The sequence below is a fragment of the Chionomys nivalis genome, chromosome 2 (genome assembly GCF_950005125.1).
Source record: "Chionomys nivalis chromosome 2, mChiNiv1.1, whole genome shotgun sequence".
Classification (NCBI taxonomy): Eukaryota; Metazoa; Chordata; class Mammalia; order Rodentia; family Cricetidae; genus Chionomys; species Chionomys nivalis.
Genome location: NC_080087.1, coordinates 133,687,799 through 133,705,673, shown reverse-complemented (window position 1 = coordinate 133,705,673; position 17,875 = coordinate 133,687,799). Strand labels below are relative to the sequence as shown.

General features: G+C 45.9%; 1 protein-coding gene across 3 annotated transcripts in view; it reads left to right on the top strand.

Moving 5' to 3' along the window:
* Positions 1-17,594, top strand: part of Nrp2 (neuropilin 2) — a 116,978-nt gene extending 99,384 nt beyond the window's left edge. For 2 of the 3 annotated variants that reach the window (XM_057753703.1, XM_057753693.1), the window contains exons 16-17: positions 11,065-11,115; positions 14,323-17,594. In XM_057753703.1, coding sequence (XP_057609686.1) covers positions 11,065-11,115; positions 14,323-14,627 — 356 coding nt within the window. In that variant the 3' untranslated portion in view covers positions 14,628-17,594. The remainder of the gene's footprint in view (positions 1-11,064; positions 11,116-14,322) is intronic. The other variant, XM_057753711.1, reaches the window with a different exon arrangement.
* The last annotated feature ends 281 nt before the right edge of the window (positions 17,595-17,875 follow it).

The window sequence follows — 17,875 nt, the reverse complement described above, 5'->3', positions numbered from 1 at the left end:
AAAGGCACATTCTTGCTTCAACACTGCCCTAGGATCCTAGCCCAGACCACCAAAGCCTAGCCAAGCCAGCGTGCGTGGAGCTTGTTTTCCCCTCTGCTCTTCACCAACTGTGTGGTTGTTCCACACAGACATTGCGGTCTTTTTAAAATCTGTGATGAAAAGAAGCTCATTTTGAAGTTTTGATTTGTCTGCATTGTGGCCGCACATCTGAGGCCAACTGCAGACCCATAGGTGTGGGCTTGGTTTGGTTGCTGCTGTTGTTTTTCTCCTTAATTGTGCAGAATGCTGGGGCTCTGGAGCAGCTGTAATTTGCCTTTCATCCACTTCACTGATGGCCCAAAGACAACACAAACCAACTCCAGCCAGAGAAAAAGGAAGAGAGAGGGGGGTAGGGGGTGGGGATTGTCCTATACAAAGAAGTTAGAAGCTGGAGGTGGTGGAGGATTTAATTAAGCTTCACCTAGGTCAGGTGCACAGGAGTTTGCTGAGGTCAACTGGAACCAGAAACTGCTCCCTTAGGAGTCAGGGGCCATCGCTGCAGCTGGAGTAAGTGTGCGCTGACCCCTGGAGCCCTGCTAACTGGAATGCTACAGATTTCAGAGCTCTCCACAGAGCAGAGCCCTAGTTAGCAAGATGTGGGGGATAACCTGCAGAAGTCATTTCTGCCCCAAATCCTATGGACAAAGGACCCACAAATATCTCTCTTCTGGGTAATGTCATTGCTCTTGGGAATTGCCTGCCATGACCTTAAAGAGCCACAAGAAGTAATTATAAATAGTTAATGATAATCTAATGTAAATTCCCATGGGCATTGGACCGCGAAATGAGAAACATCTCCAGACGGACTAAGAACAGAAGGCCTGGAGGGAGGGCTGGGCGTTGGGTGGGAAAACACCTTCTCTCTCTCTCTCTCTCTCTCTCTCTCTCTCTCTCTCTCTCTCTCTCTCAGTTTGCAAGTGTATATGATTACATTTCAAAAAGAAGTACAATACTACAGAAAAAGCAATTATTCCCTTTTGGCTTGACCCACCCCATCTCCTCCCCAGAAGTGACCACAAAGATGATTTGAAGCCATCTCTTTATATCTTTATAAGCACACAAGTTCATGTCAGATTATGTAGTTTGGTTTAGCTGGAGTTCCTTTTGTTTTCCGCCGTGCTATCATGGTACTTCTTCTCTTGCCTGGATAATCTACTTCTTTTCATGTGACCTCCTGAAGATTCTTCAGTACCCATGGCCAGGTTTTACCCCTCCCCTGTTTCGGCCATATTGTGTGGCTATGTCGTGGTTTATTAACCCCCCCCCCCCATTTGTGGCTGTGTGGACTGCACCTAGTTTTCCTCTGTTGTTCCTTTTGTTGTGTTTTCCACTGTTGCAGCTGATACTACAATGAACACTGTTGAAGTTTGCTTCTTTTTCTGTTTGCATTTTTAATAAACAATGCAAATAAATAGCAAAGGTTTACCATGAAGGAACTTGTTTTCATGTGGGAGAATTGTAGAAACTAGGGGAACCCCTGGGTATGGATCCCTTTGTGCATTTTCAAAAAACAATCTCTGTGACACTCTCTAAAGTAGGCACAGCCCTTGCCACAGAAGACTCTGGACAGTTTTAGAAAATTTACAACTCAGGCAGTTCTTCTCTAGAACCTGAAAATATTTTTTAACTGCCAGGTTTGTAGAGAATACAGTCCTGTCTGAAAGTGGCATCTGTAGCCCAGGTTGATTTTGTCCCTGGGTTCAGCAAGGAGTCCTGTTGTCCGTGATTAATGAGTTCTGCTTGGTTTCTGCAAAGAGCGACTGTGCTGTGCCTTGTTGTTATTTATTTATGTTTTCTACTAAAAAATTTATGTAAAAATATCCTTCAAGGCCATTGCACAGCATTGTACTGCAGACCAGATGATTCCAGCAACTTCAGGTAGACCCATGTGCCAAGAGGAAGTCTGAAATGCTAGAGGCCCCCAAAGGAGGACCTGGAGAGAAACAGTGTTTGTGGGCTGAGAGGGGGCACCAATCTTTCTTCCAAGGAGGCTTGGGGCTTTGGCAATAAAGGAAAGACATTGGCAGCAGGGCTGTTGTTTGATGGGATGTCTCAAAATGTAGGCAAATCTATTTATCCCACAGAACTCAAGCAAGGAATGGCGGCAGGAGGAGAAACAAAGAGTCCTGAGTCTAATACACTATTTCTAAGAAGAGCACTGCCTTGTGCTCCATTGTATGTGAGACAAGAGGGTCACAGTATTAGCACATTAGCTCTGAGCACAGGGAAGAGCGTCTAGGGCCATGTATGTGCCTTGTGGGCTTTCTCTTAATCTGCAAAAGAACTAGGGTCCCTTCCTCTTGGGCCTTCAAACTGTGCACATGACTCTGGAAATAAAGAAGGCCCAGAGTGAGACCTGGCAGGTTCCAAATGCCAACATGCCAAGCCTTGCACACAGTATTCTCTTGTCTTCTCTGTTCAGTGTTACACACTTGATCCCTTTTAGTATCGCTACCCAAGACAAAGACTCCAGTCTGACTTAAGTACCTTCGGCAACTTGCGGGTATCTTTTAGATCCAGTCATAACAGGAGTGTGCAAAGCACTTTGAACTGACATGTCCCTGACCAAAATCCTATTTGCTGAGTGTCTGCTAGCCATGGAAACACATTTTAGCCCCAAGGACCTTTTTGTCTTTTGTATTTCCTCATACTATCAAAGGCTAGAAGGAGTATTATAATGATTTGGAGAGGCTATTGTGCCTCTCAATTGCTTCTCTAGGAATAGCTCATCATATGGAATTGAGAACGAGAAGATAAATCAAAGCTAACATGGGTATGTCCTAAGAGCTCAGAGGGGTCACCATAGCCCGAGCAAAGTGTGGACAAAAAGTGTGATCCAATCAATAATGTTCATGGGAAGCGTTGGGCCCAGCATCATTTCCAGGGTCTGAGATTCCAGATGGGGCCACTGCACCTGTCTGTCCTGCATTCGCTCAAGGAAGACCAAATCATCACCTCTACCCTTGTGTCAGGTACAGTTCATCTTCAGAGTTCACCCGCTCCCTCTGGGTAGTCTCTTTCCTTTTCTGGTGTCTTTACATTCTCTCTACCATCCTTTGCCAATGCCTTCTCTTGGAAAAAAATCAAAGAGAAGGGTCCTTCACTCAATGCTTGATATTTCCTCCAAAAAGAAAGCTCTTGTGAGAAGAGAAATCTAAAGCCAACAGAACCTTTCTATTGGAATTATAATCCTCAACCACCAGCAAGAAGCAGGAGAAATTTATCTTGTGAATGGATTGAGAATGATACCATTCTGGCCTCGGTAAAATTAATTATATTATTAGAAACCCGTTCTTATCACAATGTATAAGCAGAGCCCACTCCTAAGTATTGTGAATTTTCTTGGTGCCATTAATGGGAACAGAGTGGTGGAGTTTTTTAGCCTTCTAGAAAATGCCCACTTTCACACGAGAAGTTAGTGTCCGTTTTGATTCTTCAAGTCTGTCTTCCCTCTTGTTGATCAAGGTTGTGCAAAACCCTGCTTCGGAGGGATGTTTCTTGTAACTTTTATGGCTTGGGTAATAAAATGTCCCCAAAGACTTAATCCAGAGTTGGTAGAGATCTGACTGTGTCCCAAGGGCACTGGCTTAATCAGTGGGTCAAGACATTGATAGATAAACATGAAACAGCCTAGCAGAATGTGGGATGTGGCTGGAGAAAGCGTGGCACTGAGGGTGCGCCTTGTCATCCCCCCTTTTCTCTCCCTCCTTCCCAAAGCTCACCGTGAAGGGAACAGTTTTGCTCTGCCCTTCCCTTCTTGCTCTGCCTCCGTGAGAGCCCGCAGTAAGGGGACTACGTGATGCTGACTATGAAACCTCTGGCAAAGCGAACAGCCCCCCTTTGTTTGTCCCCTCAGGCATTTTGGTCCCTGTGATGACAAACGTACTGGCACAGTCTGCTTGATTACTGGGACTTTAGGATGGAAGAAATGGCAAAAGTCCCACCAGGAAAAGAAGAATCTCTGGCATATACATTTAGAAGAATTCCCTTTTTCTTTACATCTCTGGGAATGCAGGGAGAGAGGTAGAGTGCCTTCTCTGGAGAGTCTCTGTGTCGTCCCCTCCATCACTCCTTAATAAAAGCTAGCCAACAGAAAGGACAGAGAGCCAGTTGCTTGTTGACACACCTACTTTGGGAGATGGAGAGATCCCATAACTTTCTGCCCTGCCTTGTAAGCTCATCTATATCATAGCTAAACATGTCTCTGGCTGTGTTCTTCCTTTCATGCAATAGATGAGGCTCAGTGCAGAATTCCTGGTCCCAGCTGCTCCCCTCCCTCCATGCTTGAACATATTACTAGGTCATCTTACAGCCTTCTTGTTTGCCGTTAATGTTTCCACATGTTTTTAGGGGTTCTTCCTAGTTTTTAACTAAAAATAATAGAAAATAATGACTGCATGCAAGATCAGACTCCCCCAGTAATCTCATACCAACCTTCTTTGTCTTTTCCTAATGGAAGCCACATGGAAAAATTCCAAAAATTGTTTTTTCCATGCCCCTCCATCCATTTGATTATCCCCTGAAAGGGAGAAATCCATGCTAAAGGATCTTCTGGGGGGCTGCAAAACTCAGGCCAAACCCAGCAAGGGAGAACAGCTCTCAAGTAGCCTGACTCTCAAATGCAGACTTGGCAGGGTCTATATCAACATCTGAACTGCTGGCTCCTCTCTGTAGCTGGGGATGAACAAGCTGAATTAGGGAAATTAAGTGTGGTTGGGAGGAAGAATCCTCAGCCAGTACTAAACGCTAAACCAAATTAAACATTTTGAAGTGCCAAGAAATATCTCCTTAGCCCTCCATTATTTCTGGTTTATTGAGATCTCAGTGTCGTGTCTCCTGCTGGGAAAATAAAAGAAAACAGAATGGCTGAGAGAATTTTCTGAAGGCGACTTCCACCTGGGTGACCCGTAGATTCAGCTGGCTTGGGGGCTTCCAGAACGTGGAATCAAATCCAATAACGGTTCTAAGCAGCCAAGAGCATATCCCAAATCAGTCACGGGCTGTGAACAAGGTGCTGAAAATCTGTAGCTTGAGTTCAGTGTCTTCCTGCGTTCGACCTCCCTCCCTCAACTTCCTCTCCACAAGAGAAGTGAAGACACTTGGCACCTGCAGAAACGAACGCGGTCAGAGGTTCCCTGTAATAGGCTCTTGACTTCTTTCAAAGGTGGTTAAATTTTAGTGGTTTCTGTAGGCATGGAGACTAGCTTTCTCTGAGATGTTATTAGCCCAGTTCCAGTTAAGTTGTGAGGCGAGGGCCACACAGTAGCCATTTTGTCACCGAGTCTACAATTAACAGCACTGGTTTCTAAGTTGAACATGCAAGTGTTGAAAAAGTGGAACTTTGTGACTCACAAGGCTCCATGCTTTTCATGTTCTTCTCACTGACTTCAGAGAGGACAGGGCTAGGGTGAGGGATGGTCGGTGAGTACTATGGGATGGCAGGGCCCTTGTGTTTAGAAGTCTCCTTCTGTATGTCAGCCCTCATCAGAAGAGCAGATTGGTGGAGCATGGAGAGACAGCTCAGCTGTTAAGATTGTATACTATTCTTGTAGACAACCAGCTCACAGCCACCTGTAACTCCAGCTCCAGGGACTCCAGCACCCTCTTCTGGCTTCTGTGGGCACTCACGCAGGACATGCACACTCACACAAACACACTTTAGAACAAAATAGAATCAGTGTTTTGTAAGGAAGAAACGGTAAATGCTAAGATGGGTTCCAGAGCAGAGAAGCTCAGACTGGACCCAGGACAGGCAGGGCTCTGATGTCTAGGACCAAACTGAGAAATGGACGCCTGCTACTGAGCCTGCGCTCCTCTATGCCCTGTGCCGCCTCTGCTCAGGATCAGAGCAACGCTAAGCCAAGCGTCCCTCTGAGTGTCTTCCCTATGCTCTGAGTGGCAAGCTTGGTCTCTCACACCCCTGCTCAGTGTTGCCACGGGAGGGGCTCATCGGAAAAAATCAGCGCATCAGTGTTCTGAAATGATCACACGCAAGTGACCCGGGGATGGGCTGTCTTAAATTATTTAAAAGCAGCCAGTGGTTTGAAGCAGACTGCCCATTACCCTGGCAAGCTTGTGAAGTTCTCTTACAATGCAGAGAGTACATAGTACACTGGCAAGGCCACCGCACTCACAGTAGACCACAGCATACCAAGTGGGGAGAGTGAAGGCTGAGAATCTCCTGACAGAGACTGCAGAAAGGGGAGGGGCCAGGGATAGGAAGAAAGCCAGAGCAAGAATTCTATCTGGAGAGCTGAAAATCAAGGTTGGTGGGGTTTCCCAGCTGCAGGTTGTCATGTCAAGGGGTGTTTCCCCTCATTAGCATGTGTGGTCCGGCAGTCCCAGGCAGTATTCCAGGCCCCTTAGGGGAGAAGCACTCACATTAGTGAGTAGGCGTGGATACTCACCATTGGTGCTACAGTGCTATGATCTGCTGACCAGGACACCACCATGTTGATGCTTCTAGGGTGAGGGAGTTATGGAGACGTCCAGAGATGTTTGTGTAACTAGCTTCTGTGTCTCTCATTCCGAAAACACAGCATAGCAGGAGACAGGCAACAACCTGAGACACTTCTTGTGCCTACTGTCTCTTGATCCTGCAAAAAGAAAGGGACGCCTGAGGGAACAAGGTGACTCTTGGACCTCAGATTACCGTTTCCACATGAAAGTGGCCAGGGTTTTGTTAGTTACTGGTTTTCATTTTGGGATGGGGGCAACTCTGCTGGCTCAGTTGTTCAAGCTACAGCTAACCCCTTTCAGGCACCTGAGCTCGTCTCAGCCACTCACTGGCCTGGTCTTCAGCAGCTGACAGCAGGTACCAGTCTGCCTCACAGGTAGAGGAAGACACAGTAGGATATTTGTGAGTCATTGGGGATACAGGCCAAAAAGCCAAGAGATGAGAGTGTGGGGAAAAGGCTCAGCTGCTGATCCTGACAGTCGAGCAGATGGGGAACAGAAGAATGTCCCCAAGCCCACCTCACAGTAGGCGGGATGCTGAAGTATCCCCTTTCCTATGCCTGCGTCTTCCTTGCTGACAGTTGCCCAGCTTTATTTTGCCTAATTCCCTCCCTGGACTCCGGCTGCACTGTGGAGTCCCCTTTATACATGCTTTCTTTTCCCCTATGCTGTTCTGGGGCTGAGAGTCTCAATGGTAGACACCCAATTCTATGCACCTGTATTACCCAAATTCCAGTGTGTTCTCTGGGCACCAAGTACACCCTCTTTATAAGTGACATTTGCTTAACTTGTTAGTCAAGACTGCTTTGAAGCATGATGTGATACAGCCTCCCCTTTCTTGGTAATGCCTACCAGGGAAATCTTGAAACTCCAAACTTCAGGTGACAAATAAGAAGTGTTTAGAAGCTACCAGCAAAGTGATGAGTCAGTGATCCAGTCAAGTGGTAGAGGATGCCCATCCTGCTGCCTGGATGGGTAGTAGCAGATCTCTGGGGCTCTCTGGCCAGCCATACAGCTCACTGGCCAACCGTAGGGCTCACTGGCCAACCGTAGGGCTCACTGGCCAACCGTAGGGTTCACTGGCCAGCTATAGGGCTCACTGGCCAGCCATAGGGCCAGCCAGGCTTGCTGAATTGGCAAGTTCTAGACCAACTGTCTGAAAAAACAGAAACAAAAAAATAAGGTGGATAGATAGCATCTGAGGACAATATTTCATGTTGTCCTTTTGCTTCCCTATGCATACACACACAATACACACACAACACAACACACCATGCACACACACCACACACATCATACACACCACATACACACCACACCATACCCCCCCCACACACACCATATATACACACACCATACACCACAAACACATACCTCTCTTTCTCACACACACACGTACTTCACACATACCACACACACCTCTCATATACATACCTCACACACATACATCACACACACCACATACACCTCTCACACACACATATACACTTCACACATACCACACACCTCTCTCTCACACACACACCATACACACCACACCACCACACACTTCTCTCTCACACACACACCACACACCACAGACTTCTCTCTCTCTCTCTCTCTCTCTCTCTCTCTCTCTCTCTCACACACACACACACACACACACACACACACACATAAGGACAGCGTAATGGAGATGTGGTTGCAGTGCAGTGTCCTGCATACCCAATGGAAGTGAACAAATCTCAGCAGCCCACTGAGTCCAGTACAGTCTGAGTAACCAAGCGGGCAGGGAAGCTATTGCATTAGGCCCTGAGGATCAGTAGTCAGGCTTTGTAGTCAGACTGGTCTGAGACTGAATTCACACAAGGACCAAGAAGAAAACGGGGTCATGGGAGCACAAAGGGTCAAGTAGGAGTCCTGTGGGTGTTGAGGTCTCTTCCTGACCTGGACTGCTGTGAGGTTGACTCATTTCACGCCCCAGCCTCGCTCACACTCACAAACACACCTTACCACTAACACAATTTTGAGTCCTCCTCTCCCAGTGTTGCCCCCGCTGCAGTTGAATTCTGTCATCGCCAACCTGTCCTCGGTTCCCCAGCTGGCACAGCATCTTCAGGCTGACATTTCCCCTCCCACACAGCTGCCACCTCACTCCCTGCCTGGAGCTCCAACTCATCCTTCTTCCTGTCTCATATGGGAGCCAGGACCCCTCCTTCTGGACTTCATGGTAGCAACTGCCCCTCCCTTTCTTACTTGTCTTTGCCAGAACTCCAGAACACCTCCCTCCCCAGGTATCAACTACCTTCTTGCCTGCATCCTAAAAAGAAAGAAACAAACAAATAAAAGCATCCTTAGGTTTATCTTGTGGGCTCAACTGAAAAAACAAGAGGCCAGTGAAAAGCAAAGGAGCTTCCAAGAGAAAAATCTCTTAATCAAATACAGATATCAAGAACATGAGCAAAGGGACTAGAGAAATTGCTATCAAAGTGAATTGCTTTTTGCACAAATGTTCCTTTTATTTGGGTTTTCCCCAGTGTGCTATTCTCTCTTCAGGCTTGGCGAGCAGATGCGCTTTTGAAAAGGTTGATTAACTTATTCTTTTCTTGACCCCTTCCCACTCACACAAATTCCTGGGATCAGTGTTTATTCCAAGAGCGGACCGGAGCCACTGAAGTGTTCCTTACCTTAAGTGGCCTTTGATTGTCCAGGTGCAGAATCTCAGCTGGGCCTGAGCAATCAATTCCACTGAAACTTAGCAACGGGCCAATTCTTAGGAAGCCATCTTGTCCAGTTCATTGCTTCTAGAGCCAGCAGGCCTAGGAAAAAAGTCCCCACAGTCACTGCCATCCATTTACCCCTTTCCTTTCAAGATCAAAGGCACAGCCTTCCCTCTCTAGTCAGTGATCAGTGGTGAACTCGGTCTTCTTCTCTGGAGTGTGAGATGGAGCAAGGGAACACTCCAGCCTCTGAGAAATTTTCTTATCTTTGATAAAGACCAAATACCTAAAGCAAGTGCAGGGTTTTACCCAGAGGTCACTGTTAAGAGCCCGTGGTTCTTGCCGTAGTGTGACTCACATATTACATATATACAATATTCTGTATCTTCTAGCCTTGAAGATGCTAAGACATTTGAGCATCCCATCAAACTAATTAATTGTCAGAAATGTGAGCTTTTTCCAGGTTCTTATTTTTAAAAATACATATCCTATTTTTACAAAAGTCTGGGTTGACTTTCACAAGCTCAGTGTGATCCCTGTGACAGACACCACCTGCCTCTTGTAGAATCATGTTCACATCTTCATTTCAAAGAAACAGCCTGCTTTGTGGGGGCCTGGAGGGTAATGCAGGAGATGGGCATCAAGGTAGGAAAGCTGGCATGGCCTGCAGATGCCAGTTGCTACGCTAAAGCATGCTGGGACTGGGCTGGAGACGTAGAGGACCAGTGCCACAAGGCAGTGGTCCTTTGAGTGGATCTTGGCAGGTTGTTCTGTGCGGCCTTTTCTAGAGGCTGTGGGATGTGGAGACGCTTTAGCACTCAGCCAGGAGAGAAGGAGACTTTTAATATGATTAGAAATGAGTAGATTTTTTTAAAGAATGACAGTGATAGATCTCTCAGTTCAGTCCATGGTCAAGGTGATGGTCCCCAGATACACAAATGCTGACGAGCAAGACATTGCGTGTGGTCTAAAGTTCTTTCTTGTTACTTCAGCTGTTTGAGGTTTTGAGTGTCCTAATTAGCTGGAGACATGGGCAGAAATGAGAAGACTCTGTTTACTATCACACATTTGAATCTCTTTTTAAATGGTTTAACATTTTAGACAGGTAATTTTCTTTGGTTCGGATTTCTGTAAATTGGACAGTGTTGTGCATAAAACACCTTCAAATTATCATATAAAAGAAAAAGATAGGCATTGATAATACTGGAAAATTTCAGGGTAAATGAATTTAGTAGCTCTATTCAAGCCTGAACTAGTTAGGTTGGGTGCCTATGTTTGATCTAGTCTAAGCAGTAAACAAACAAACCATAAAAATAGCCTGGGGTGGGGAAGGTAAGAAACAGCAGCACAGGTGGAAGGGAAGAAGACATCAAGACCATCTTTCCAATCCTTTTACATTGAGGCATCTGATGATGATGCATGACCTCCTTCAGCTGCCCTGTGGTTACCGAATCTATGACTTAGCACTTTGTGTCTACTGAGATTCCTGCACATGGGGAGATTTAGTTTGCTACGTTAAGTATTTGTCATTGCAATGGCGGCTGGGGATACACATAGAAGTCAAGGGACTTCACTGAAACCCACACTCAGCTAGTAATGAAGGGCAGTCATGAAAACACAAGGGACAGAGGTTACTTATTACTGAAGATGTGATCTTTCTTTGTTTTTCTCGTTATTGTAGGAAGAAAGCTCTTTTGCAGGAGAAATACCCTAGCAACATGCATGCTAAATGATCTAAAAGCGTGGGGTTCTCTAGAAGCCCACCACAATGGGGAACCAGGCTCAAAAATGGTTGAGTCTTTGCCTTTTGGTTGCAATGACAGAACTGATAATTTGGTGTGTTTGTTTTTTTTTTTCTTTATTTTAATAGTGGACATTCCAGAAATCCATGGGGGAGAGGGCTATGAAGATGAAATTGATGGTGGGTATCACTATGATTTAACAGATAATCATGAAATTCAACTTTTGCTTAAAACACCAACAAAAAAATAATGTTCTGGCTATTGGAAGACCAGCATTTAGAACTATCAGTCAGAAATATAAGTGAAAAGAGCCCAGAGGAGAACAAAGAAACCACTAATTACTTGCCAAGGTCAAATCTCTAGGTTTAGAAAGTTTATCAGATTTTCTTGGCCTAATCCGAAATAGGCCCCATGTCAGGCAACTTCCTTTATCGGTGGACTTCAAGTCTGGATAAACCCTTTAGAGGTGTAAAGTGCGCTCCTCTTTGCTGTCAGTGCCTGACCCCAATGACATCCTCCACAGAGAGGCCTGAGTGAGTTGTCTGACCGTGAACCTCTCCAGCTAGCATGGGCAGTGCACTCCACCACTTACAGGGAATCTTGTTCAAGATGCCAGGTATTGCTTATTGAAGACTTAAGGCTTTGCTTCACGCTGGCCACCTCATTTTTTTTTTCACACTTATTCCAAGCTCTATCTTGGCATTTCAAATGCACATACTTCTAGAGGCTAATTCAAGAGTCCTGGGGAAGGGGAGGCAAACACGTAGATGTAATTTCTACCTTGAACTCAGTAGTGAGGTCCTCCAGGACTTTTGTGAGCGCCAAGTCTGATGACCCGGAGCCTCCACACTCACAGAACAACGTCAGGTCAAGACTGAACATTTAGAAGTTTCTAGAGCAGTTGCTTTTAACTTGACCTTAGTCAGAAACGTCAAGCATAGTTGTAGAAACTGGAGCGACAAACCCAAACAGCACCTTGTCAGCTGGCTGCGGGAGCTCCCTGCACAAACCACTCCAACTCTCCTTTTATGGGCAAAAGAGCTCAAGTGGCTGACATGGGAGTCTGAGTAGATCAAGGAGAAGCGCTATAGTCTAAAGCGAGAGGAGGTGTGTGCAGGGAGCTGTCTCCTGGCCCTTTAACTCCTCTGTGGCAAACCGGAGTGAGTTACCTGGTCACTCAGGTCCTTTAAACCTTGGTTGCAGCACCTACTAACAAAAATGTACTACCTCTCTCTTCCCTCGTGGACTTTTTGGGGGACCCTGAGGAGCTGGGTCCTGCACGCAGTTCCTAAGGACGTCTTTTCCTGAGTTGATGGCAAGGCCACAAACTGTGTATTTCACCTACAGAATTTATTTTCTTCCCACTTTGGAGGCTTGTCCTAGGTGAAGGTATGGACAAGGCTGGTTCTTTCTGAAAGCTGTGAGGTTCTCTCCCCCATCACTCCCCCATCTCCCTCTCTCTCCCTGGTTTGTACATGACCATTTCTGAATTTGCTTATGTCTACATTCCTCCTTTCTGTGAAGTACCAGTCAGATTGGGTTAGGGCTCAACCTAATGGCCTCTTCTTGTTGCCTCAGCAAAGGCCTTGACTCCCAGTAAGATCGAATCCTAATAATGTGCTAAGGGTTTGAGCTTAAACATGAACAGTCAGCCAGTTTAACCTGTACCAATGTAGTTTAGCTGTCAAGGGAGGGCTGAGGGCTAGAAAGGAAGTGTGCTACTTACATGGCCAGGAATGCTAAGTGGGGAAACTCAGGATATAAAAACAGTCTCAGGCTGTGCTTTGATTTAACTTGAGGAAGTTGGAAGTGAGGCATGAGATAGATAAAGAAATGAGCCCACAGCACATGATCCATCCTGGGCATTGCACTGTCCCCCAAGTAGTCTGCTAAACCCTGAGTGCTGGAGACACAACGAAGGGGCGACACACCTGCCTAGTGTGCATGGTGCCCTGGGTTTGATTGTCACCAGCAAAACAAACAAGACAACAAAACCTGAACTAGCCGGGCGATGGTGGCGCACGCCTTTAATCCCAGCACTCGGGAGGCAGAGGCAGGCGGATCTCTGTGAGTTCGAGACCAGCCTGGTCTACAAGAGCTAGTTCCAGGACAGGCTCCAAAGCCACAGAGAAACCCTGTCTCGAAAAACCAAAAAAAAAAAAAAAAAAAAAAAACCTGAACTAAGTAATGGAAGTCGGTTTACTTAAACATCCGCTATGTATCTATTTCTTTCTTTCTTCTGTAGTATTAGGGATTGAATTTAAAACCTCAGGCATCTGAGGCAAGTGCTCTATCACCAAATATATCACCAGTCCTTAAAGAACAAACATGTAGGAGCTGAGACTCTAGCTCAGTTGGCAAAGAACTTTCCTAGCTGTGGGAAGCCCTGAGTTTGATCCCTAACATACATAAAACTGGGCGTGGTGGTACATGCCTGTAATCTCATGAAGTAGAGGCAGGTTCAAGGTCAGCCTGGTAGGCCCTTTATAAATAAATACAATGATACCATAGAAAGAAAGATAGATAGGTAGGTAGATAGATACAAACATACATCCATACACATAGATAGATAGATAGATAGATAGATAGATAGATAGATAGATAGATAGATAGATAGAACCATACATATACATAGGTAGGTAGGTAGATAGATAGACAGATAGATAGATCCAGACAGACAGGCAGACAGATACAAACATACATACATACACTACATATACATAGGTAGGTAGGTAGGTAGATAGATAGATAGATAGATAGATAGATAGATAGATAGATAGATAGATAGATCCAGACAGACAGGCAGACAGATACAAACATACATACATACACATAAATAGGTAGATGATAGATAGATAAATAGATAGATAGATAGATCCAGACAGACAGACAGATACAAACATTCATACATACACCTAGATAGATCATACATACATATAGATAGATACATACATTCATACAGATAGATACATACATACATACACATAGACAGATACATACATACATGTAGATACATACATACATACACACAGATAGATGATAGATAGATAGATAGATAGATAGATAGATAGATAGATAGATAGATAGATAGATAGATAGATAGATAGGGTGAGGCTGTAGTTACCATGTGCCAGGCTGCAAGCACTTGGCAAATTATTGGTTCACTAAATCCTAAAACCCAGATTTGTTTTATTAATGTCTCCATTTTATAGATAAGAGAATGGAGCCAGGGAAGAGGTTAGGTCCCAGGTCCCAAAAGATACAGCAGGGACGTAGAAGCTTCCCAAGTGCCTGCTGCTCACTGCTAAGCCCCAAAGAGACTCGGGGTTGGGGAACCTCAGTTACGATGTCTCCATGCCTATAATCTTGTGTGTTTTGTGCCATAGACGAGTATGAGGGAGACTGGAGCAACTCTTCTTCCCCTACCTCAGGGGCTGGTGGCCCTTCATCCGGCAAAGAGAAGAGCTGGCTGTACACCCTGGATCCCATCCTCATCACCATCATCGCCATGAGCTCGCTGGGCGTCCTGCTAGGGGCCACCTGCGCAGGGCTCCTGCTGTACTGCACCTGCTCCTACTCGGGCCTGAGCTCGCGCAGCTGCACCACACTGGAGAACTACAACTTTGAGCTCTACGACGGCCTCAAGCACAAGGTCAAGATGAACCACCAGAAGTGCTGCTCTGAGGCTTGACGGACGGCACCTGAACCGCGTCTGACGCTTCGTCCCAGTGAGAGGAGCTAGGGAAGAGTACATTTTTCCCCATTTGGAAACTGAATGCCATAATTTCAATCAAACTGATGCAGAATACTGAAGGTATGGACAGGACAGACTAAGGAGTGAGTGAGATGCAGCCAGGAGGGAGATTGTCGCCCACCAGGGACTGTGGTGGCCAAGTTAATGCAGGAATCGGGCTGGGTCCGCTGTGGGGACGGACAGGAACGCATCTCTTTGGAGTCACAGTGCTATTCATTTGTGGGTTCATTATGATTATGATTGCATTGTTACATTTTATCTTTTTGGTTTGTGAGCAACTCAAAGAGGCAGAAGAGAATGACTTATCCAGTGGGGAAGTGGAGAGAGGGTTGGGATCCCCTCCTCTCTCTAATCAACACCTGAAAAGCGAAAGACCTTTCCAGCCCTTCCATCTTGAGAAAGGAAACTTAAACAAAAGCCATCAGTTTAGCTCGTCCTCCGATGGTCTCACAGTTGAAGAGACTTGTTGGGCTGTTTTCAGATTCTGCCAACCGCCCAAGGAGCTGCCATGTCCAGTCCTAGCATATTGAAGTAGGATGTTATTGCCTTTAGCTTTTTTTAATCCAGGGGAAGATTGCCATTTTAGGGTCAGCCTGAACAATTCTTTCTTATATACAATTTAAAATAAACCAGAACCGAAACTTCACACGCCAGAATCCATAGACACACCTCTATGGTTAGACACAGACAAGCCTTAAAATGCTTTGATGACTGGGGGCCATTCCTTAATCTAGACCCAGAGTTTGTGACTGTGGGGTGTCCCTTTGTGGGGCCTCTGCTGGTGGCTTTGCCTTTTCTTTTTCCTATTAGTTCTTCTACAACATATACGTATATTCACATATGCACACAGCACACACACACACGCACAGCACACACACACACGCACAGCACACACACACAGAGTGAGAGATGGAGAGAGATTTTTCTCTATTCTCTGGCCTCAGAGCGGGGTGGGAAATCAAGCTGTCAGTTGTCTCCTCCTGGCCACTAGACGGACATAAGAGCAAAGGAGAAGGAACGAGAACCCCAGCTGTGTTGGGAAGACTGAGCAATGTGGACAGAGAGCTTTTGTCAACTCGGTCTCCTTGCTAGGTTGATGGCACTGATTTCTTGTGGGGAGACTCCATCCTGGCAGGGGTGTGAGCTCAGCGGCACCATGAGTCACTGCTACCCACAAGTCCACAAGTGCTGTGGATGAATTTGTCACCACACTGCTTCAGCCTCAGAAAGACCAGTTCTTATTCGTACACGTAACGTGCCATGAATACAGACACACACACGTGCACGCACTCACACACACACATATATACACACAGCAGTTTATATGTTTTTTATTAAGTGCCTTGAAAAACAATGAAGACAAACCTATTTTCCCTCTGGGTAGGAATGACGACTCTCTCACAAGTTAAGGCATTCCTCTCTCTCACCCCGGTGACTCCATTCCCAGCTCCCCTACCCACCGCTGACCCACAGCGGGATGAATCCTGCTACCTGGGGAAAATCAGACCCTAGATGACTCCTGAAAGGGAGGTATGAAGAACAGAATGGAACTGTGTGAAAGAAAAGATTGTCCTCAAGATCCAAATCTTAACTTTGTGTTCAAATGCCTAAAGAGTGTCTGTGCCCTAGAAATACATTGCAGGCCCTGCCAGCCTGCCCAGACTGTTGCATATAAGTGGGAAACTGTCTCACTATTTCTGCTGCTGTGGTCACCCACGATTTCATTTGTCTCGAACCCACACAAATGAAGAAGGGTGGATGGGACTGGCTGGTTCCTTTAAATGTTAACTTATGAAAATGCTAGTTCAGATGGTGATGTCACAGTGTTTTGTATGCAGAGAGGGAACAGTCATAGCGACAGCTATTTATCCACATGTGTGTGTCTGTGCGCGCCTTTGGGTTCTCTGTATCTACTGTTTATGTGAATGGTCACGTGGATCTCAGTGATGGTGTTGTGACTTTGACCCAGAGCCTGAGTGTCACCGCTGATCTTGGCACTCATTGGCACAGTGGTAGAGGTGAAAAGTGAAGCTTTTAAGCCCTGGGGGCTTAGTGTTAGATGCCCTCTGAGCTGGGCACACAGTAGAAGAAAGTCTGTGTTAGCTCATTCTCCTCTTTACCCCCGCTGCCCCCAATGCAGCTAGAATTCAGAACATTGAGAGCTGTGGGGAGAAGAGAAGTTCAAAGGCCCACTCTGGGAGCCCTGGCCCTCTCGTGACCATTTTACTCTAATTCCCCAAAGACCAGCCCTGTTTAAAGCCTGCAGTTCTAAGTTATGTGCAACTTAACCTGCATCCCTCTACAAGTCCTGCATCCATTTCACGTTGGCTGATTTGAGGCTCTGAGTGGTCCCTGAGGGCTAAACAGAAACAGGGTCCCCAGGGCTACAAGTAGATACCTCACCAAGGCTGGAGGCTGATCTGTCATAAGATGCAAAGAAAGATGGCTGGGTCTGATTCTGGCTTGACCAGGGGACCCCTTGGTGCATTGGTTATCTTTATCTGCAGATAGGCTAACTGGCCCATCTCCTTGAATTGTTCCCTTTGGGAAACCTAACTCACAGTATTGATGTCCTTTTTGCCTTGTACTGAATGACACATTACCTCCACGCTCTCCCGGACTAGGCGGTCCACAGGACCACAGGGTTGCTTTCTCTCTTTGGTGGGGATGGGGAGTTCACAGGGATGAGGGTCCAAGGAATGAGCATGAATGACAAGAAAGCGGGCGGGGGGGAAGTTAAGCTTTTCCAGGATGTGCAGTTTTTGACCATTTGCTGGCTGAGCCAGATCATGGAAACTCGAGAGATTTTACTGTGATTCTACAATGTAAAAAATAAACAATGTCAAACTGTGTTTATATTATTTGTATAAAGCCTTTTTAAGATTACTATTTAAATAAACATTATGCCAGAACTGCATTGTCTTTATTGGAGACAAAAAAACTGGGATTTCAGTAACCAGATTGTTCCATGTCTTGGGAACTTTTCCGGATTTTACCACTCACACTTGTGTGTCCCGGGAAATACTCCATGTTAGCCATCTTGGACTGCTGCAACAGGATACATTGGTCAGGTGACTTAACCATTTAATGCTTTTTATTCTGGAAGCTGAGAAGTCCAATATCAAGGAGCCAGCACATTTGGCAATGTTTTAGTTTGTAGACAACTTCTTTCCCTCCATGCGCTG